At 34.4% G+C, this 24,395-nt stretch overlaps 1 protein-coding gene across 1 annotated transcript in view; it reads left to right on the top strand.

Annotated features, from left to right (window-relative positions):
* VPS35L (VPS35 endosomal protein sorting factor like) overlaps window positions 1-24,395 on the top strand; it is a 129,656-nt gene that overhangs the window by 82,517 nt on the left and 22,744 nt on the right. Inside the window, exons 29-31 of the mRNA XM_051972391.1 lie at window positions 643-782; window positions 3,866-4,031; window positions 12,760-12,878. Coding sequence (XP_051828351.1) covers window positions 643-782; window positions 3,866-4,031; window positions 12,760-12,878 — 425 coding nt within the window. The remainder of the gene's footprint in view (window positions 1-642; window positions 783-3,865; window positions 4,032-12,759; window positions 12,879-24,395) is intronic.

The following is a 24,395-nucleotide window of genomic DNA, read 5'->3' as shown; positions in this document are numbered from 1 at the left end:
TCTGGTGAGCGGGAATCTCCAGACAGAAACCATCAACTCGGCTCTGACAGGTTGGGGGGTAGGACCATAAATTCTAACAAACTGGGAGTTAAGAAAGTGTCTGTCTACAGACACAAAGTCTGGAGTCCCCCTTTCTGAGTTTACACATTGACAATTTATAACCTTAGAGCAAATAGCCCTGAGTTATATCATTCTTCATGAACCAGAGGGGTTATTGCAACTAAGGGGATTGAGGCAGAACAATTAGGGAATCTGAGGCAAGACTAATTAGAGAAACTGAGACAGAATAATTAGGGAAACTGAGTCAGGACAATGCAGGAAACTGAGTCAGGACAATAAAAGAGAACTATGATACAACATTCCAAAGCAAATTTTATAGTAGGAATCCTAAACTGAATATTCAAAATCTAGTGACTATCTCATTGAATATTCAGTACATTCAATAAAGTCACTTTGGTGTTTCTCTAGCACATTCAATTTGGAAAGGCTTGGGGTTTTTTTTGGACCTAGCATTGTATTCTTTTTATTTCTGCTTGTATTCATGTGTTTCTCACTCATGGTTCACAAACCATTTGATAAATACAATATGCTTTATAGTTTGCAAAATGCTCATCCATGACCTTTTTCTTTTTGTCATTATAGCTGATGCTTTTTTCAGAGCTGCAGTAAGCCTTGTTCCTGAAGTTCCAAAGATGATTAATATAGATGGAAAGATGCGGCCATCTGAATCATTTCTTTTGGAGTTCCTCAGCAATTTATTTTCTACTTTATTAATAGTTCCGGTATGTAATAGTGACATAATAATAAGTAGCAGCTTTTTTCTTCTTGCCCTAAAACTATCCAGAAATTAGACCTTAAATCTTTCAAGGGTCAGATTTTATAATTTCAAATGTTTTACTTTGTATTCATGTAGTACAGTGTATCTTCTTTCTAACTTTTTGGCTTTTTCAAGGTTTTATTTTTGTTTTTATTTTTTATATATGTGTTAATGACATAGCCACTTTTATTCTTTCCTCTTAGCCTGATTATCTATTTTTGTGAAATGGGAGGAAAAATCAGCCCTAAGTACAAGACAGGATGTTCCTTGAGGTTGTTATTGCTTGATTAAATAATTTAAATGCATTTAGCTCACATTAGTGATTTTCTTATGGTAAGTTAATTGGCTAAGTGAGAAGGAAGTGATGATGGAAAATTCAAGTTCTTATACTTAAACACTATACTTACCCACCTTGTGGTTTTCCAGTAATTCATGCCTTCCTTTGAGAACTTTGCAGTACCCTTTACTAACTAGAGAAGTTTATCTGGTAATGGCCAGCAGCAAGGAAAAGCTCGTTTTGCTGGAAGCAATATGAGTACCTTTTAGCCAGCTATATAAACAGAAGAGGGATGCACAGTTCTTTACTTCATTTTAAAAATTGGGTGATAAATAAACAAATGTGATATGAAGACCAAAATGAACCACATTTGCTATAAATAGATTTAGAACAAAGTTGTCTCTCTATTCCTCCTTTCATTGTTTTGGATTACTTGTTGTTTTTCTATTACAGTTTTTGAGAAGGGGTTGGATAAGCCTCAGTTTCATTTATTGAAAACTAAATGGAGGCTTTTTGTGAATAGACAACTTGTTTTTACCCAACTTAAAATTTCAGTATTAAGTATTCCCCTGGAACATCCATGCCCCTTTCTCCACTGAAATTTTTAAAGTAGACAGAATTAGTGACTATTTTAGTCAGCATCTAAATGGACTCTTAGATAACCAATAATATTATTTACTCAGCTTGTTTAATTGATTAGCTGATTGAACAAGTAGAAAAATTAATCTCAGTAGTGCTGTCTTACATCACCATTTTTAGTGCCTTTCCTTGACTGACTCATGCCTAAGAGAGTGAATAAGATAAATGGCCTACAAACCTCTCTGAGGCTTTGCTTTCTCTTTGGTAATCCCAGGTATCTTTTAGTTTTAAAACCTCTAAGCTGGGGAGCTTTTTTGGCACTCTGAGAATGACCTCTAAAGTGACCTCTAGGGGCAGCTAGATGGCACAGTAGATAGAGCACCAGTCCTGAAGTCAGGAGACCTGAGTTCAAATGTGGCCTCAGACACTTACCACTTCCTGGCTGTGTAATCTTGGGCAAGTCACTTAACCCCAATTGCTTCAGCAAAATAAATAAATAAAATAAAAAATAAAGTAACCTCTAAAATTTGAAAATATATTCTCAAATTTTGATTCTGGAGGTAGGTCCAACACTGGATAAAACTGTGATATAGAAAGTTGCTCCTTTACTTCCTCTTACATTACTTTTTTAACAGGGGATTTTTCAAGACCAGAGGTTGAAAGAATCAATCTTTAGGGGCCACAAGTAGGTCTTTTGAGAGCCCACTTGTAGGAGAGATTGCCCACGGAGTGTAATTTCACGAAGTCCTCCCCTCCCTCTCCCTCCCCCCCCCCCCCAAATCATGACATGTTCTTATGGCCATGTGTCATCCTGCCTATTTACTAATGAGTAATGAAAAACATTTCCTGATAGGCCCTTTCTTTAAAATTAGTTATGATTTTTTTCTGTCACAGACTGAAGATTTTCTAATTTTTTGTAACTATATTTTGCATTGAAGCATCAAAAAACTTTTTACTTTCAAATTTTATATTCACTGATGCATGAACACTTAGTGAAAAGTAACGATTCTTGCACAGCAGCTTAAAAAGTACTCATGCTGTTTCTCTTGTGATCTAAAGCTTGCTTGCTACAAGTTATTGACCCTCTATGGCAATATATTGAACTTTTTTCTTTGGCAATTATAACTCAGAATTGCAGTATCAGTCTGTTTTCAAGACAGTTCTTTAAATAAAATTTAGTTTTCATTATTCAGTGGAACAAAATAAAAGTTTGAAGCAATTGTCAAGAAAGAAAAGGGGTAGTGATTTGCCCTATTAGATTAACTTACTAAATGGAAGACAGATTACCATATACTAAAATTTTTTTATTATAGAGTTCAGATTTCCTAATGACATGCATGTTTTCTCCCTTCTGACCTTTTTTCTTACTCATCCTCACAAAGTGTAGCAATACCTTCTAGACTTTAATGGCTTTATCCAGAGGACTGAAAGTATTCCACAGACATTTCCACTGATATCATAAACGGCCCTGAAGGTTAATTGCTTTAGTTTCCACCTCTTAGCTTCATCCTTGACTCTTGTATTCTATACTCAGCCAGATTCTCTGACATGGGAATTTAAATTTTGCCATCCAATAGAACACTTAATAATTAGTCAACTCTGGTTAATCAACTTTTCTTTCCTTTGGTGGGCCAAACAAGGCAAAGTCATACTTTTCTGAGCAAACTGAAAGAATTACCTAAAGGAAACATTTGTTCTTTGTTTAATGTTTATCTTTTGAAAGTTTTCTTAACATACATAAATTCAGTATTTAAATCTGCCATTACACTAATGTAACAGTTATGACTTGAAAACATACCTATTGTAGGTGGTTTCTGGGATTTCATATAATACAAGAATATTAACCTTTTTTATAGTTTGTAGAAATTACTGGGTTTTAAAACTTTTTTAAACACACACAATTTGCATGTAATTTTAGAATTTTAGCCATTAAATTTACATCCTTTTTTTGTTTGTTTCTCAGATTTAGCTTGTCTACTAAACAGAATAGAAAACATTGATAATGGGGGATCAAAAGTGCTAAGTAATTTGATGTATGGCTGTATTATTTAACTTAGCATACTAGTGTGATTTTTTTAAAAAATAAAGCAATTTGTAATTTAATTTCATTACTGTTACTATAACTAAGCTGCCTGAACTATTGAATATTTTCCTCCAAGTTGTATGCTTATATAACTGTGGTTGCTTCTTAGGATCATCCAGAACAAGGAGTCTTGTTTCTTGTTCGAGGTCTACTAAATGTGATCCAGGACTACACTTGGGAAGACAATAGTGATGACAAAATTCGTATCTACACCAACGTTTTACATCTCCTCTCTGCAATGAGCCAAGAGACTTATCTCTACCATGTAGACAAAGGTAGTGATGTGTTTTTCTTTCTTACTGGTAAATATCCCAGAGTGCATGCACTACTCAATTACCTTAGTGAATCTCATAAAAGTCATACATGAAAATACTTATAATAGATGGCTTTTGAACTCATGTTTAAATGTAGCCTTTAAGGCTAAGGGCTTTCCTCTATTTAAATACTTGTTGAGAAATTGTATTAATGCCTTTTTTCCCATAAATGCTGCCAATGCTAGTTCTTCATGGATGTGAATGACCAGAATGTTGTATAATCTCTCTATGATCATAGTGCTTTATGAGGATGTTCCCAGGCTTTGAAATTTGTAGAAAGAAACTTATTTAAACAACTAACAGTAATGTGGCATTCTCACATTGGTATTTTTAAAAAAATCTCTCACAGAGGACATAATAGTGGTAAACACAATTTATTGGTACTGATTAATAAAGAGGTGGAATTGAAATAAACTTCAGAAAAATGTAGCTGAAGCAGACCTTTGAGTCTTTGATAATAAGATAGAAGAGTAAAAAAGTAGGTAATTGGGTTCTTTTTTTTCAGAACACAGATTCAAGTAAATTCTTAGAACTTTTAGAATACAATGTGGCATCAGATTTTTGGTAGTAGAGGTTATAAGGTTAAAGTTGATAGGGATGGAGTCCAGTTTTCCAGATACCTAAAATTGGAGAAACTTCTATTTTAGCACAGCTGTGTTTGGATTGGATGAGGAATTGTGTCTTGACAAGTCTTGTAGTTCGAGAAGTTCCCAAAGAAGAGCAAAAGACTGCATGAATTGGATGAGTTCCACTTTTCTGACTGCTTATTTTATCTTCATGCTGTGGCAGTTGTATAGTCTTGGTACCGATTAAATCTTCAAAAAAAGGGGTTAAGTAATTATTCTGTTTACAGCTAATTTACCTTACCAGCTTTATTTCAAGATTCTTTGGGAAAGGCCCAAAGTTGCCCCTAGCATCACTAAAATAAGCCTTGGGTTTCCCAACCCATATTCTAAATATGTATATTTATTTATAAAGTAAACTACTAAACACCTACTAGCATTCTCTAGTGCTGGAATTTTTTGCATTGAGGCATTAATGCCTCAAGTGCTGGAATTTTTGACAACATTGTCAATAATTTTCTCAAGAGGTGGTTTTTTTTTTTTTTTCCCCTCCCCTTGTCTGGTGTGGCAACAGTACAAAAGAGTATAATAAAGTACTGGCTTTTGCCAAGAGGAATTTTTAAGCTTTAAATGTCAGGTTCATATGTTATATAAATTGTGACAGTAAAAATCTCCTATACTGGGGAAAAGTTAAATAAAATCCATGGCTTCAAGAAGAAAGAACAGAATGCTCTTATATAACTGAAGTAATTGGTTGTCCTGGAAATTTATACTTTAAGACACAATGATTTATATAGGAGACACTTTGGGTGATTAGTTCTGTTAGGGATAATAGGAAAATTATAAATATTAATTTATTATTAATGTTTCAGTGAGGTTCAAAAAAAGACTCAAGCAAACTTTTAAAAATTCTGTCTTATTTAGTAGGGGGTTCTGAAACTAAAGTGGTAGAACTCTGTCTTTAAATCTTATATTATCAAGTGTCCTCCATATGATCTCCTGATACTTTAATCTAAGAATGACTTTCATAACTGAATTTTGGAAAATACCAATCATATTGTAGCAGCAACAACAATTATCAGGGATGCCATTATTTAGCATACCCAGATTTTGTAGAAGTATGATAAATTGAGTAATAATCGCTCCTATTGCAAAAAGAATCATTGATAGGAATTTCATAAATGGCCATTCTCTTAGCACATGTCTGTGTTTATAGATTTTTACTTACCAGAGAATGGTGGGGCTAGGACAGTCATGAAGAACTTAAAGCTAAGTGCTTTTTAGGAGAATTGGCAATTTCAGATATACCAAAATCAGAGCTAATCAACAGATATTCATTAAATGAATACTCTATTATGTGCTAACTGCTTGAGTTAAAAATATAAAAAGAAGGCAGTGCTCAAGAAGTTATGATCTACGGTGATAAGCAATCCTTAAATTATAATGTAAACCAATTAGAAAACGGATTTTGATTTTTAAAAATGAAATGGTTTAAAAAATAAATGTATCTACTATATAATTTAAATTTTGTTTTCTTTTTATACACTTAATGACCAGTAGAGAAGTGGGGAGAGGGGATTATAAAATATCTGTTGAAATATTTTTATTTTTTCTTACTAGTTATGATTATTATTATTGTTTGCCAATGGAACTTCTACTGTTACATGACTCAGAACTTGTACAGGGCTTTCTAAGTTAGTTATGTTTATGAGGCTTAGAAAATATCCAGTTATCTTACATTTTTCTTCTCATACACATTGGCTAATCTTCGGTGTCCATTATTTGTGATTACCTCATATCTCACTCTTCTAGCCAAGTACTGAGAACCAATTGTATGACATGACAGTTCCAGGATCTTGGTCGGCACATTTAACTTACTTTCTTCCATATAGTTCCTCAAAATACATATTGCTTGGTTAGTGATACCTTGGTCATTTTTTAAGGCCTTTTATACTTTTCTTGAAGTGGTATTTCATTTTTTCTAATTACCTGTAAAGACAAATTTAAACATTCATTTAAAAAAATTTGAGTTCCAAATTTTCTGCTTCCCCCCTCCCCAAAACAGTAAGCAATTTGATATGTGATTTATGTGCAATCATATAAAAAAACAGTAAATATCATAAAGTTAAGATGTTTAGAAGCACATCTGACTCTTCCTAGCCTCACCTTCAAATTGGGAGCAATGTTTGAAAGCTTAGAAGAGACAAAATCTACTTAACTTACTGCTAAGAGCCATACATTGGCATTTAATCAATCACATTTGATGCTGAGAAAAGTCTGACAAATGATGATAGCTAAGCGAGAATGGTCTTAGGTTTTTCGGTGAACATTTATTTCTAATCAACACACCTGAATTCTATGTACATAATAACTCTTTAGTTTCCCTTCTAACTAACTACCTCTAAAACATTGGCAATAGAAGATATTTCAGTCATCTTAAATTTTATAAAATCAGTACAATATTTTAGTTTTCCACCAACTTGGAAGTATTAACAGGCCACTTGTGCTTAATCTATGTATGTCTGTATAACTTAACACAGCATAAATTTCACAAAGACTTTTTTGGTATTCTTTTGGCTTTGATGTTATATTATTTGTAAAGAACTCTGTGTGTTAAAAGTTTTAATAAGCATATTGAGCAGCATAAAGAAAGACTCTTTGTTGAAGTTTCTAGAGATTTAAAAAAATGATCAAAAGCAAATGTGAAAGCAAAAAGATAAAATTTTTTCCTTTGTCCCTTGAGGGCAGAGATTATATTTTATTCCTGGACTTTAAATTATTTTTTCTCATGACTTCTCAACCTTTTTCATTCTTAATGACACCTGTAAATAAATTTTGATTGTTCCATGCCCTTTGATGAAAATTGCAGTGGAATGGGAGAAGACTGGGTTTAGTGGAAGTGGATGGCAGGCTTTTGAAAACTATATTTGAGAAGAAAAATTAAGATAGAAGATATAGGTTTCTCAAACTCTATAAGTGATAGCATGGTGTCATGGAAGATTTTAGTTTTTTTTTCCTACTTTTTAAATATTTTTATTTTCTCCAATTACATGTAAAACAATTTAAAATTTTTTTTATTAAAGCTTTTTATTTTCAGAATACGTGTTTGGATAATTTTTCAACATTGTGTTCCAAATTTTCCCCTCCTTCCTCTCCATCCCCTTCCCTAGATGGCAAGTAATCCAATATTTGTTAAACATGTTAAAATATATGTCAAATCCAATATTTGTGTGTGTGTCTCTATATATTGTCAGATCATATAAGTCAGATAAAATAGAAAAAAAAGTGAAAAAGAAAATAAAGTGCAAGCAAAGAACAACAAAAAGAGTGAAAATACTATATTGTGATCCATACTCAATTCCCCACAGTCCTCTCTCTGGGTGTAATTGGCTGTCTTCATCACAAGACCACTCATTAGAACTGTCCTCAAACTTCTCATTGTTGGAAAGAGCCACGTCCATCAGAATTGATCATCGTATAGTCTTGTTATTGCCATGTATAATGATCTCCTTAGCATAAATTCATGTAAGTCTCTCTTGGCCTCTCTAAAATCATCCTGCTAATCGTAAAATAAATTTTTTTAACATTTGTTTTTAAATTTTTGAATCCAGATTCTCTACCTTTCCTCCCTACACCATTGAGAAGGCCCATATGAAGTTTTGCACAATATTTCCATAAAAGCCATATTGCAAAAGTAAACACAGACCTCTTTCCCCCTCCAAAAAAAAAAAAACACTAAAGAAAAAAAAAGTAAAGAATAAAAGGTCTATATTCAGTCTATATTCAGTTCTGTATTCTGTATTCACATTCGGTTCTTTCTTTAAGTATAGCTAATAGTTATTTTCATCATAAATCCTTCAGAGCAGTCTTGAATCATTGTATTGCTGAGAATTGCAAAGTCATTCACAGCTGATTATCCCACAACTTTGCTACATTTCATTTTGCTTGAAAATGGAAGACTTTCCAGGATCTTGAAGGACTTTTCAAGGATTCTCTCTAAATAAGGATGTTTAGTGTGTAAGAGAAGACTTGGAAGGCCCAAATAGTTTTTATTTGATCTTAAAATCATTCGAATTGTTAGAATAAGGAAACTACATGGACAGTTTCTGGGGCTAAAGGGAACTATTTTGGCAGCAGTTTTTAGGCTGGACTGAAGTGGCAAGAAACCTGAGGGCCAGTGAGAAGGCTGTGGCAGTAATATAGACAGGGCTTCTTAAACTTTTTCTACTCTTGACCCTTTTTTAGCTGAGAAATTTTTATGGGACTCTGGCTATGTAGGTATATGAAATTTATTATGAGTAAATGTTTGATAGAAATACAAATCAAACATTTGCTGATAATAAATCATAATTTACAACTCCTACATTCCGTTATGAGACCCCATATGGGATTATTAACCACAGTTTAAGAAACTGGGGTATAGACAGGTGATGAGTGTCTAAAATAAGGTAATAGCTGGCTTTGTGAGTAAGAAAGAAGAGCTCAGATGTGAAAGATGCTGTGAATGGAGAAACTAAAGATTTGACAATTGATTAGCTATGTGGTATGAAGGAAAAGAGGAATTGAAGGTAATGCTGAGGTGATAAACTGGAAGGAAGTTTGTTCCATCAACATTGGTAAGTTTGGAAGAGGGGAAAGTTTGGAAGAAAGAGAATGAGGTCAGTTTTAGAAATGCTCAGACTGTGTTCTGGAGAGCAATTTGGAACTAAGTCCAAAGGACTATAAAATTATGTATACCCTTTGGTCCAGCACAACCACTTCTAGGTCTATATCTGAACACATCACCTCCCCCACCCTCCAAAAAAGGGAAAAAGTATCTATTTGTACAAAAATATTTATAGCAGCTCTTTTTGTGGTGCCTAAGAATTGGAAATCAAAGATAGGCCCATCAACTGGGAATGGCTAAATAAGCTGTGGTATAGGAATGTAATGAGATATCATTGTGCTATAGTAAATGGCAAGCAGATTGATTTCAGAAAAACCTAGAAAGACTTACATGAACTGATGCATAGTGAATAGAATCAAGAGAATGTTGTACATGGTAACAATAATATTGTACAGTGAAGAACTGAGAATGATTAGCTATTCTCAGCAATACAGTGATTCCAAATAACTCCAAAGGATTCTGATGAAGCATATCTGTCTCCAGAGAAAGAATAGATATTGTTTGAATATAGATTGAAGCATAGTATTTTTCACTTTTTCTTTCATTTTTTTCTTTTATTTCAATCTTATACAAAATGACTAATATGGAAATGTTTAACATGATTGCATATGTAATAACCTATATCTGATAGTTTACTGTCTTAGGAAATAAGGGGGGAAGAGGGAGAAAGGGATAAAATTTGGAACTCAAAACTTTTTTAAAAAAATGTTAAAAATTGATTTAACATATAATTGGCAGAAAAATAAAATATATTAAATTCAAAGAAGATTTACCAAAAAAAAAAAAAAAAAATGCTGAGTTGGTGTCTCTAAGAGATCCCCTTTGAAATGTTTTGTAGGCAATTGATGATAGGAGTTTGAACTTCAGAGGAGAACCTAGGATTTGATTTAGAGTATGTCCTCTCCATAAAGGTGATAGGTAAACCTGTAGAAGTTGATGAGGTTACCAAGAGCATAGAGGGAGAAGAGGGCTTAAAATAGAAACTTATGGAAAAGCAGAAAGTCAAGGCTGTGGTAGTGAGCTAGTAAAAGAGCCTTGAGAAAAAGCAGTCTGGAAGAGAACCAGAAAAGAGAAGTGTCATGAAAACCCAGAGAAGAGAGCATTAAGGAGGATGTCAGTAGGGTAAGTGCAGCTAATAGAATTAGAAGAGTGAATATTAAGACCAGCAGATTTGCCAATTGAGAAGACTCTTAAGTAGTAACATAGGAGAGAGCCATTTCAATTAAGTGATGAGACTGGAAATCAGATTTCAAAAATTTGAAGAATTAAAAGAAAGTTGGAATCAGCAAGAATAGACAACATTTTCAAAGAATTTGGCTGAAAAAGGAAGAAATACCTAGGATAATTCTAGGGAGTAAAAGATGGCCAAATTTGAAGGCAGCAGGGAAGGAACCCCTTCCTAGAGAGAATAGGGTGACTGAGGCAATCTTCTTTATAAGGTGAAAGAGAAAGGGATCATATATGTAGGTAGAGGATTTGACATTAGTAAGAAAGACTGCCTCTTAGAAAATGGTAAGGAAGAGAGAGTGAGAGGAGATTTGAAGGTTGAGAATGGGAGAAAAGGAAACTCACAAGAACAGATTAAATTTTTTCAGTAAAGTAAGATGCAAGGTCCTTGGATGAGAGGGGTGGAAGTATGTAGGAGACTTGAGGAGGGAAAAGAATGAGAACTCCTTCTTTAAGGAGGGACAAAACCAATTAGGCAGCAAAGTGTAGCCTTGCTATAGTAGAGCTCCAGTGATATTGATTAGCATGAATTTGTGACATGCCCAGGGGACATGGTGATGAGACTTTGGATCTGCATGATGGGAGGGATCCAGAGCTGGCTTGGAAAGTCTGAATGTTGACAGAGATCTGGATAGGGTGAGGGATTTTAAAGGAAAAGACTGTGACACTAAAATAGCTAGTGATTAGTGTCAGAGGGCAGAGAGAAGAAAGTGAAGTAATTCAGTGTAATGGTCCAAGAAGATGCTGAAGGCTGGAAGGATTTGCAGTCTTGGTGAGGGTGGAGAATAGTAAGAGTAAGGTATAGGGAGAAGTGGGATGGTATAAAATCATGGTCAGAAAGTTGGATTTCCATGATTCTTATTAAGTAGAGAATTTGTGGGTACTTTTGAGATCTCATGTGTAACCATGCCATTCCCATGAGTAGATGAAATGCAATGGAACCCATTGATTTTAAGCAGGGTAAGGAAATGAGAGGCTTGGGAATAAAGGGAGTATCTTTGGGGAGGTAGAGGTTCCCTAGTGAAAGAGCAAGAGTTGAACAGGAGAGCAAGATGCTGATCCAGGTGCTGAACCCCTTGAGAAAGGAGGAAGCAGGACTTGGTGCTTAAACAACTACCATAATTTGGATTGATTGAAAAATTTGTGTGGTTGTCAAAGGAGGAAAGGTTGTTAAATGATAGAGAAAATTAGAGGCTTTGGAAGTAACAATAAGGAGCAAAGAATCACCTGACTTTTCTCTGGGGCAATGTGTAAAGAGAAAGGACAAATAGTGCTTGATAGGATGAGTTAAGATGTCATCAAGGAGAGCTAGATCTCTGTAGGACCAAGATGAAGGGAAGCTCCTTCATTATAGATGGGAAATTCTTTAGGGCACAGTGGAAGGGGAAGGCAATGCTGGCATAGGACACAGGTGGGATGTAGATTTTGAAGGATGAGAATAAGAGAATGAAAGTTAGATATTGGGAATTATTTGCTCCTGTGTGATGTAATCAGTTTAGGGAAATACATAGGAACTGGAGTTGTAGAGGGTGACTGATAAACGACAAAGCTCTCAGTTTCCAAGATACAAAGATCATGGGGCTGAAGCTGAGTCTGAGTTCACCCTAACCTGTGTTGATTATGTTGATGGTATAATGAAATGTTCAAGGACAGACCAAAGTAAGTTTTCAAGTATAGGAGAAAAATTAGAGGGGATACTACTTGAGTAAAGACATTTTTTGATACTTAACTATTTTTTCTTAGCTTTTAAATAGTGTTGAGATGTTTGCATAATCTGGATTATGTTAGGTCCCTGTACTAAGAAGAGGACCACAGAGATACTTCTGTGCTAGCATTCCCTTGACCTCCCCTTGATTCAGGTGAGATAATGGTTTACTAAAGTGCTCAGAAGTGATGGGTAATGGGTACTTTGAACATAGCTGATGGAATATGGTTTTTATTATTTTTCTTCAAAAGCTATTGAACAGATTCATTTTTTAAAATATGGGTTCTATTACTAGCCAGTGGGAGGGAAAGTATAACACTGCAGGGTGTCTGTTAGATGATACACATGTTTTCTTTGTAGTAACCAAGTTCCCAGGCCCACAGGAACTTGGTTATGCCATTTCCATTTTATTTTCCAAATTTCCTCAACATCTGTTGATGCTGTTTTTTTCTTCTTACTCTTTCCCTTGGAAAAAGATAAAAGTTTGCCTAGGATAGATTTCTCACATTTCATTGTTTGTCCACTTAGTTGATTCCAACGACAGCCTCTATGGGGGAGATTCAAAATTTCTGGCTGAAAACAACAAGCTTTGTGAGACCGTGATTACACAGATCCTAGAACACCTCAAAGCCCTAGGAAAAGATGAGGTACGTTGACTTGACCACCATTCACATGTACTGCTGAGAGAATCTATGGTCTTCTAAGCATGAGATGGAATATTTTCAGAATGGAGAGGCTATTATGATATTTCTTAAATTATGAAATAGTTTTGCTTATTGGGATTTCCCCTTTATTATAATGCAGAGTTATTTTTGCAGATTAAGTTGTTACATATGGTCATTATGATGGACAAGATTCAAGAATCCAGAATTGCCTTTTAATTAACTTATTCTCTTCCCCTATATCCTTACTCCCACAAAGAACTTGTGAAATGTACTTTAATGCCAAATCCATCAGCTTTTGTGAATTCAGAACTTATCCTTGACAAGGGACATAGAGACAGGTCCTGCTTTTTCACCATTATGGTGGTAGTTTCATTCTAGTGCCATGTTGACCACTGTTTACATTTTGACAGAGTTGGGCCAAACTTAGGAATTAGGAACCTGAGTCTTTATTCGAATTCTTGTTTGGTGGAGATAGATCAGTCAGATTTAATTCTCTCTACACTTTCTCTAGATCTGACCTGTTTCATCAATTCAAAATGCATTCAAAGTATTAAATGTCATCTTCCCTGTTAGGTGAAAGTAATAGACAGAGGGACTGAGAGTGAGAAGCATGATATAATGGATAGAATTTGGGTTTGAAGTCAAAGACCTAGGTTAAAATCCTACCTCTGACATATAATATTTGTGTGACTAGGGGCACACATTTCTTTTTTTCTTTTTTCTTTTTTTTTAGATTGATAAAAGAGGTTTATTATTGGGTTTGGAAGTAAGGAGATAGGTGAAGATAGAGATAAGGAGGGCACTGGACAGAAGGTCCAGTGGACAGAGGGCCCTCACATGGCTAGCATGTTTGGAATCTCTGCTGGGGCACACATTTCTTATCCCTTCTTAACCTGTTTCCCTATTTATAAAATGGAATCATAATATATGTGGTACATGCCTCTCAGGATTCTTGTGTCGCTTAAATTTAATAATGTCTAAGCCTTTTGAATACTTTATATTATGTATAACACAAATTCTAGTTGCTAGGGATTTTATCATCATGATAATATTTTTATTACTTGTGACTAATATACCACTTGGACTTCCTTCCAATATTAGCTTTTCATTCTTTGACTATTCAAGTTTTCAGTTCAGGCAAATGAGGATTATGAGCTTTTGAGTATTTCTTTTTCCCCAATTTTAAAATAAATTTTTATTGATGTATTTTGAAGGTAAGTCTATTCTTTACTTTATTTATTCATTGAATATTAAATGCCATTCTAAGGATTATAGATCTAGAGCTGGAGCAGTGACCATGTTCTACATCCTAATCTCACAGATAAGGAAGTTAAGGCTGAGGGAGATTAAATGACTTGTCTCAAAGTCATACAAGAAGTACAAATCAAAGGTGGGATTTTGAACCCAACTCCTTGATTCTTTTTCTTCTGTACTGTACTGCAGAGACACTGAAATCTCTCAATTCTGATCTCTTAGAGTTCCATATAAGTTAGACTTCTTTCAGGGAGCATGACTTGCCACTTCACATTATTTGGTGGAGAATCTTTTTAGTCCTGGTTTCAGGCCTAAAAAATAAGAAAGGAGACTTATCATGTCAGTTAACATTGGCATTACAATAGGAACAACTAAAAAATACTTTTACAAATTAGTGCTGCAGCAAAAATGCTAAAGAAAAAAAAAAGAGTCAAAATTTCCTCTATTTGATAGTTTTCAGTCCAGAGGAGAATTCTATCATTTTGAGGAAAGAGTTGGGGACAAAGTACAAATTCCCTCCCAGTGTGGCAATTCTCTGTCACTTCTGATTGTTAGATATCTGATGCTGTTTCAGTAATCTTATATATAGTTAATTATGCCATTGTGGAGAGACCATGGCAAAATGATCACTGAGAGGGGAGTTAGGAGAATAGATTGAATTTTTGCCCTTTGCAATTAATTTTGATTAAATGTACTTGAAGATCCTTTCTAGTTCTAAACCTTATGGTCCTCTCAGTCTCAGTATCACCATGTGTTAAATGAGGGGACTGAATTGAGTGATCTTTTTGATTTCTTCCAGTGGACCTTATCTTTTATAAATCCTTGCAATATCTTAGATTCTTCTGTTTTATTCTGATGGAAAATTATGAATTGTAGCCTTTTTCTCTTACTTGCTAAGCTCATCAGGTTTAGTCTCACTTTACCTTGGAGGTCAGATGGGAAAGTGATAATTTTGGTGAAAGACATCCAACATAAATGTGCAGGATTTCTTTGAAAATAAACTTTACCCAGTTGCCAACAGCTCTCTGTTTACTTGATATTTCTGGCAGTGATGTAAACTAGAAGAACTTAGTTCTTGGCCCAAGAATATAACATCAGTATAAACATAAATCCTAAGCAACACATATGTAGATGACAACATCTTTGAGGGACTAAGACAGCTCACCTCAACTTAGAATGTTCACCATTTAAAAATAAGTTCTACAGAAAATAGTGAAATTTGGGAGTATTGTCTGGGAACATTTTGGTTATTATAACAGGTTTTCCGATTTGAAATGAATGAACCTTGGATATTTATATTATAGTTAAAATATGGATTGATTTATAATCCAATATTTATATCTTTCCTGAAAGACCATTTTGAAAATCTGTACTAACTCAGCAAGCTTTAGACCCATTGCCCATTCACATTAGAAGGGCAGAAATAATTGTGTCAAGTTTTTTTCTCCTACATGGCAGGAAGTAATGCTTATAGCTGTGGAGAGCAACCTTAATGTGGAACTTGATGATTTTAAGTCAATCTGCTTTTGGTTTGAACGTATGGAGACCCTGCTTCACACTGCATAGAAGTATGTTTTTAAATCATCTCATGGAAATCATGGTGCTTTAATGAAGAATTTTATGCAATTTTGGGGGGGCTGAGGTAAAGCTGGAAATCAGTCCAGACTCAGCACTTTGGGCAGGTGACAGTTCTCATAAGAAAAATAAAAGAAACTTATTATTTTCTATTTAAAGTCTCTTAGGAGGAAGGATTTTTGAAACCTTAGTACTGTACTGTTACAATGCTTTTCATTGCCTTTCTGTCCTTTTAATATGGGTCAAAATGGTTTTTCGTTACAGGAACAAGTCCAATAATATTGTTTTAAATGAATTATAGCATTTAAAATACATAATATAGTTTTCAAAAGAGAAAATTAGATGGTGGTTGTATTCCTTGTTCTTTTTTTTAACAATATTTTCCCACTTCAGCGAATTTTAGTTTGAGGGCTCTCTCTTTTTTTCATAATTTGGCTTTACTTTTGAATTTTTCTTTTAGTGGTGTCCTTCAGATCAAAATAAAGAATGGTGTCATCCTGTTACATGGAGAGTTGAATATTGACCAGTTTGGCTGAAGAGTGCTGTTCTTTAGAAATTGTGATTATTGCTTAATTACAGCTAGCAAATGAAGTGGAGATCTTGTCTCCAACCAATAGAAGCACCTTTATTATATTTTCTGGAAGCTTGAATATTGGCAAAAATGATTTCTATCTCTATTCTTTATTTTGATCTAAAAAAATACCATTAAAAGAAAATTTTGATTTTTCCGGGGGTGGAGCCAAGATGGCAGAGAGCAGACATGAGTCTCTGTGAACCCATCTGACCTTCTCTCAAACCAAGAGCAGATTAAGCATCTAAACTAGTATTGGAGTCAAAGAATCCACAAATATTTGGAGTACAACACATTTCTAGAAATTACCTTGGAAGGACTTTAGAACAGGTCTGTTTCAAACAGGCAGGGGGACAGTCTGCTGAGCCTAGACCACAGTCCAGGGAGACAGGGCAAGAAGCTGGGGTTAGAAGTCCCAGCATTGCAGCTTCCAAGCACCTGGGAAATTTCTGTGAGCCTTTTATGCTATTCTGTCCTGGTTGCAAGCAGGTGATTTCACAGATCTGACTTTTGTAAAAGGCAAATTACAAACCCAGGGCAAATTAAAGCAACTGCTGCTCCTTTGCATTGAACAGATCTCAAATTAAAAAAAAAAAAAAAGAATAAAAAACCAAAAAGAACTCTCACAGTTCTCACAGAGAAAGAGGAGTAGATCTCAAATTCTGAGGTTCCTAAAGGCAAAGCAACTCCAGATGAAGCCCCAAAAGGAGATATGAGCTGGTTCCCATTTCACAAGGATTTCTTGGAAGATTGCATAAAGAATCTTGAAAGAGAGTTACAAGAAAAATGGAGAAGTGAAATAAGATCATTGTAAGAAGGAATGGAAAAAGCATATATTGCCCTACAAAAGAGATATGAAAAAGACACCAATTCACTGAAAAATAAAATTTGTAGAATGGAAAAAGAATGCAATGAAAAAAAATTCAATTGGCCAATTACAAAAGGAGATTAAAAAAAGGTAACTGAAGAAAATAATACACTAAAAATTAGAATTGAACAAATGAAAGTGAATGATTCAATAAGACTTCAAGAATCAGTCAAACAAAAAATAAAAAAATTGAAAAAATAGAAGAAAAAATGAAATATCACCTAGGAAAAACAACTGACCTGGAAAATAGATCTAGAAGAGACAATCTAAGGATTATTGGACTTCCTGAAAGCCATGATGAAAAAAAGAACCTGGATACTATCTTACAGGAAATCATAAAAGAAAATTGCCCTGATATTTTAGAGTCAGAAAGTAAAATAGTCATTGAAAGAATTCACCAATCACTTCCTGAAAGAGACCCTAAAATTAAATCTCCAAGGAATATCCTGGCAAAATTTCAGAACTATCACACCAAGGAAAAGGATATTGCAGGCAGCCAGAAAGAAACAACTTAAATATTGAGGAGCCACAATTAGGATTACCCAGGACTTAGCAGCTTCCACCTTAAAGAATAGAAGGGCTTGGATTCTGATATTCTGAAAGGCAAAGGAACTTAGATTACAACCAAGAATAAACTATCCAGCTAAAATGAGCAATTATCTTTCAGGGAAGAAGGTGGGCATTCAATGATATTTCACCTATTTCTAATGAAAAGACCAGAATTGAACAAAATTTGATCTCTAAACACAGAACTCAAGAGAAGCATAAAAAGCTAAAAAAGAAAGAACTCTTGAGAACTATATTTCTGTTATGGGTATACTTAGAGAATGAAGGTATAATTTAATTTATTTTGATATTATGAAAAAGAAACTAGAAGTGGAAAGGGGATCATACTAGAAAAAGAGGAAAAAGGGAAATTACATCTCATCAAGAGGCAAAGAACACCTATTATAACTGAGGGAAAGAAGAGAGGGGGATGAGCATTGTGTGAATCTTAATCTCATCAGATTTGGCTCTAAGAGAGAATTATCACATATATTTTGGTTTCACAAAGAAACTTGTGTCACCTTATAGAGAAGTGGGAAGAAAAGAGGAAAAAGAAAGGGAAAGGCTAATAGAAGGGAAAACAGAAGAATTAGGGGATAGGTATAAAAAAGAGGGAAGGTCTCTAAAGGGGGAGGACTATTTGAGGGAGGTGGTCATCAAAAGCAAAATACTAGGGAGCAAGAAAGGGGGAAAGCAAAGAAAAAAACATAATTTAGGGTAAATAAGATGACAGGAAATACTGAATTAGTTATTTTAAGTATGAATGTGAATGGGATGAAATCTCCCATACAATGGAAGTGAATAACAGACTGAATTAAAAGTCAGAATCCTACAATATATTGTTTACTAGAAACACATTTACAAGAAATACATACAGAGAGAAAGTAAAGGGCTGGAGCAGAATCTATTTTGTTTCAGGTGAAGTAAAAAAAGCAGGGATAGCCATCCTGATCTCAGAGCAAGTAAAAGAAAAGATAAATCTAATTAAGAGATAAGTAAGGAAACTATATTTTACTAAAGGGTAACAGATAATAAAGCAATGTCAATACTAAACATATATTCACTAAGTAGTATACCATCCAAATTCCTAGAGAAGTTAAGAGATGCAAGAAGAAATAGCAAAACTATACTAGTGGGGGATCGAAACCTTGCTTTCTCAGAATTAGATAAATCAAACCACAAAATAAATAAGAAAGAAGTTAAGGAGGTAAACAAAATGTTAGAAAAGTTAGGTATGATAGATCTTTGGAGAAAATTAAATGCAGACAGAAGTTTACTTTTTCCTCAGCAGTTCATTCATGGAACTTATACATAAATTAACCATGTGTTAGGGCATAAAAATCTCAAAATCAAATGCAGAAAGGCAGAAATAGTAAAGACATTTTTTTTAGATCATAATGCAATAAAAAATCACATGCAATATTAGGCTAGGAGAAAATAGAACAAAAGTTAATTGGAAATTAAATAATCTAATCCTTTTTTTTTTTAATTTTTATTTAATAATTACTTTATATTGACAGAATCCATGCCAGGGTAATTTTTTTTACATTATCCCTTGCACTCGTTTCTGTTCCGATTTTTTTCCCCTCCCTCCCTCCACCCCCTCCCCTAGATGGCAAGCAGTCCTTTATATGTTGGATATGTTGCAGTATATCCTAGATACAATATATGTTTGCAGAACCGAACAGTTCTCTTGTTGCATAGGGAGAATTGGATTCAGAAGGTATAAATGATCCAGGAAGAAAAACAAAAATGCAGATAGTTCACATTCGTTTCCCAGTGTTCTTTCTTTGGATGTAGCTGCTTTTGTCCGTCATTTATCAATTGAAACTCAGTTAGGTCTCTTTGTCAAAGAAATCCACTTCCATCAAAATATGTCCTCATACAATATCGTTGTCTAAGTGTATAATGATCTCCTGGTTCTGCTCATTTCACTTAGCATCAGTTCATGTAAGTCTCGCCAGTCCTCTCTGTATTCATCCTGCTAGTCATTTCTTTCTTTTTTTTTTTTTAATTTTTATTTAATGATTACTTTATATTGACAACATTATCCCTTGCACTCGTTTCTTTTCCGATTTTTTTCCCCTTCCTCCCTCCACCCCCTCCCCTAGATGGCAAGCAGTCCTTTATATGTTGGATATGTTGCAGTATATCCTAGATACAATATATGTTTGCAGAACCGAACAGTTCTCTTGTTGCATAGGGAGAATTGGATTCAGAAGGTATAAATAACCTGGGAAGAAAAACAAAAATGCAGATAGTTCACATTCGTTTCCCAGTGTTCTTTCTTTGGATGTAGCTGCTTTTGTCCGTCATTTATCAATTGAAACTCAGGTCTCTTTGTCAAAGAAATCCACTTCCATCAAAATATGTCCTCATACAATATCGTTGTCGAAGTGTATAATGATCTCCTGGTTCTGCTCATTTCACTTAGCATCAGTTCATGTAAGTCTCGCCAGTCCTCTCTGTATTCATCCTGCTGGTCATTTCTTACAGAACAATAATATTCCATAACATTCATATACCACAATTTACCCAGCCATTCTCCAATTGATGGGCATCCATTCATTTTCCAGTTTCTAGCCACTACAAACAGGGCTGCTACAAACATTTTGGCACATACAGGTCCCTTTCCCTTCTTTAGTATTTCTTTGGGATATAAGCCCAATAGAAACACTGCTGGATCAAAGGGTATGCACAATTTGATAATTTTTTGGGCATAATTCCAGATTGCTCTCCAGAATGGTTGGATTCGTTCACAACTCCACCAACAATGCATTAGTGTCCCAGTTTTCCCGCATCCCCTCCAACATTCATCATTATTTTTTCCTGTCATCTTAGCCAATCTGACAGGTGTGTAGTGGTATCTCAGAGTTGTCTTAATTTGCATTTCTCTGATCAATAATGATTTGGAACACTCTTTCATATGAGTGGTAATAGTTTCAATTTCATCCTCTGAAAATTGTCTGTTCATATCCTTTGACCATTTATCAATTGGAGAATGGCTTGATCTCTTATAAATTTGAGTCAGTTCTCTATATATTTTGGAAATGAGGCCTTTATCAGAACCTTTAACTGTGAAGATGTTTTCCCAGTTTGTTGCTTCCCTTCTAATCTTGTTTGCATTAGTTTTGTTTGTACAAAGGCTTTTTAATTTGATGTAATCAAAATTTTCTATTTTGTGATCAGTAATGGTCTCTAGTTCATCTTTGGTCACAAATTTCTTTCTCCTCCACAAGTCTGAGAGATAAACTATTCTATGTTCCTCTAATTTATTTATAATCTCGTTCTTTATGCCTAAGTCATGGACCCATTTTGATCTTATCTTGGGATATGGTGTTAAATGTGGGTCCATGCCTAATTTTTGCCATACTAATTTCCAATTATCCCAGCAGTTTTTATCAAATAATGAATTCTTTTCCCAGAAGTTAGGGGCTTTGGGTTTGTCAAACACTAGATTGCTATAGTTGACTATTCTGTCTTGTGAACCTAACTTTTTCCACTGATCCACTAATCTATTTCTTAGCCAATACCAAATGGTTTTGGTGACTGCTGCTTTATAATATAATTTTAGATCAGGTACAGCTAGGCCACCTTCATTTGATTTTTTTTTTCATTAATTTCCTTGAGATTCTCGACTTTTTATTGTTCCATATGAATTTTGTTGTTATTTTTTCTAGATCATTAAAATATTTTCTTGGAAGTCTGATTGGTATAGCACTAAATAAATAGATTAGTTTAGGGAGTATTGTCATCTTTATTATGTGCGCTCGGCCGATCCAAGAGCACTTAATATTTTTCCAATTATTTAAGTCTGACTTTATTTGTGTGGAGACTTTTTTATAATTTTGCTCATATAATTCCTGACTTTCCTTTGGTAGATAGATTCCCAAATATTTTATGGTATCAACAGTTATTCTGAATGGAATTTCTCTTTGTATCTCTTGCTGTTGGGTTTTGTTGGTGATGTATAAAAATGCTGAGGATTTATGGGGATTTATTTTGTAGCCAGCTATTTTGCTAAAATTATGAATTATTTCTAATAGCTTTTTAGTAGAATCTCTGGGGTTCTCTAGGTATACCATCATATCATCTGCAAAGAGTGATAGTTTGGTTTCCTCATTGCCTACTCTAATTCCTTTAATATCTTTCTCGACTCTTATTGCCGAGGCTAGTGTTTCTAATACGATATTAAATAATAATGGTGATAGTGGGCAACCTTGCTTCACTCCAGATCTTACTGGGAAAGGTTCCAGTTTTTCCCCATTGCATATGATGCTTACTGACTGTTTTAAATATATGCTCCTGACTATTTTAAGGAAAAGTCCATTTATTCCTATGCTCTCAAGTGTTTTTATTAGGAATGGATGTTGGATTTTATCAAATGCTTTTTCTGCATCTATTGAGATGATCATATGGTTTTTGTTTGTTTGGTTATTGATATAGTCAATTATGCTAATAGTTTTCCTAATATTGAACCAGCCCTGCATTCCTGGTATAAATCCTACTTGGTCATAGTGTATTATCCTGGTGACGATTTTCTGTAATCTTTTTGCTAATATTTTATTTAAGATTTTAGCATCAATATTCATTAGGGAGATTGGTCTATAATTTTCTTTCTCTGTTTTCAGCCTTCCTGGTTTAGGTATCAGTACCATGTCTGTGTCATAAAAGGAGTTTGGTAGGACTCCTTCAATCCCTATTTTTTCAAATAGTTTATTTAGCATTGGAGTTAATTGTTGTTTAAATGTTTGGTAGAATTCACATGTAAATCCATCTGGTCCTGGGGATTTTTTCTTAGGGAGTTGATTGATAGTTTGTTCTATTTCTTTTTGTGAGATAGGACTGTTTAGGATATTTACTTCTTCCTCTGTTAGTTTGGGCAAGCTATATTTTTGGAGGTATTTTTCTATTTCATTTAAGTTGTCGAATTTATTGGCATAAAGTTGGGCAAAGTAACTCCTAATTATTGCTCTAATTTCCTCTTCGTTAGTGGCGAGTTCTCCCTTTTCACTTTTAAGACTAACAATTTGATTTTCCTCTTTCCTTTTTTTAATCAGATTTACTAAGGGTTTGTCTATTTTGTTGGTTTTTTCATAGAACCAACTCTTAGTTTTATTAATCAATTCAATAGTTTTTTTACTTTCAATTTTATTGATCTCTCCTTTTATTTTTAGAATTTCAAGTTTAGTGCTTGACTGGGGGTTTTTAATTTGTTCCTTTTCTAGCATTTTTAGTTGCAAGCCCAATTCATTGACCTTCTCTTTCTCTATTTTATACAAATAGGCCTCTAGAGATATGAAATTTCCCCTTATTACCGCTTTGGCTGCATCCCATACATTTTGGTATGATGTCTCATTATTATCGTTTTCTTGGGTGAAGTTATTAATTATGTCTATGATTTGCTGTTTCACCCAATCATTCTTTAGTATGAGATTATTTAGTTTCCAATTATTTTTTGGTCTACTTCCCCTGGTTTTTTGTTGAATGTATTTTTCATTGCATCGTGGTCTGAAAAGGATGCATTTACTATTTCTGCCTTACTGCATTTGAGTTTGAGGCTTTTATGTCCTAATATATGGTCAATTTTTGTATAGGTTCCATGAACTGCTGAAAAGAAAGTGTATTCCTTTCTGTCTCCATTACATTTTCTCCAGAGATCTATCATATCTAACTTTTCTAGTATTCTATTTATCTCTTTGACTTCTTTCTTATTTATTTTGTGGTTTGATTTATCTAATTCTGAGAGTGCAAGGTTAAGATCTCCCACTATTATAGTTTTACTGTCTATTTCTTCTTGCAGCTCTCTTAATTTCTCTTTTAAGAATTTAGATGCTACACTACTTGGTGCATATATGTTTAATATAGATACTGCTTCATTATTCATTCTACCCTTTAGCAAGATATAGTGCCCTTCCTTATCTCTTTTGATTAGATCAATTTTTGCTTTACCTTGATCTGAGATCAGGATGGCTACCCCCGCTTTTTTGGCTTCACCTGAAGCATAGTAGATTTTGTTCCAACCTTTTACCTTTAACCTGCATGTATCACTCCGCTTCAGGTGTGTTTCCTGTAAACAACATATTGTAGGATTCTGGCTTTTAATCCATTCTGCTAACCGCTTCCTCTTTATAGAGGAGTTTACCCTGTTCACATTTATGGTTAAAATGACCAATTCTGTATTACTTGCCATCTTGTTAACCCCGGTTTATGCTTTTCTCCCTTCTTTCCCTTTTCCCCCCTTCCCAGTATTAAGCTTGTGAGCACCACTTGCTTCTCACAGCTTTCCCTTTTTAGTATCCCTCCCCCCGCCTTAGAGTTCCTCCCCCTATCTTACCCCTTTCCCTCCCAGTTTCCATATTCCCTTCCTCTTAGCTTATTCCTTCCCTTTTCACTTTTCCCTTCTCACTTTTCAATGAGGTGGGAGAAGTTTCACCATAGATTGAATATGTCTTAAGATTTTTCACTTAAAGCCAATTCTGAAGGCAGTAAGATACCCACTATATTCATCCCCCTCCATTCTTTCTCTCAGATATAATAGGTTTCCTATGCCTCTTCATGAGATGTACTACCCCCACTTTACCCTTTTTCTGGTACAATGTCCTTTCCACATCAATTTCTAGAACAAGGTATACATGTATTCTTTATACATCTATATAGTCGATATATAGTTCCCAAGATTAAT

This window comes from Antechinus flavipes, chromosome 1, assembly GCF_016432865.1.
Source record: "Antechinus flavipes isolate AdamAnt ecotype Samford, QLD, Australia chromosome 1, AdamAnt_v2, whole genome shotgun sequence".
NCBI lineage: Eukaryota > Metazoa > Chordata > Mammalia > Dasyuromorphia > Dasyuridae > Antechinus > Antechinus flavipes.
Note: the sequence above shows the minus strand (reverse complement) of the source record. Positions and strands in the feature narration are given on the sequence as shown.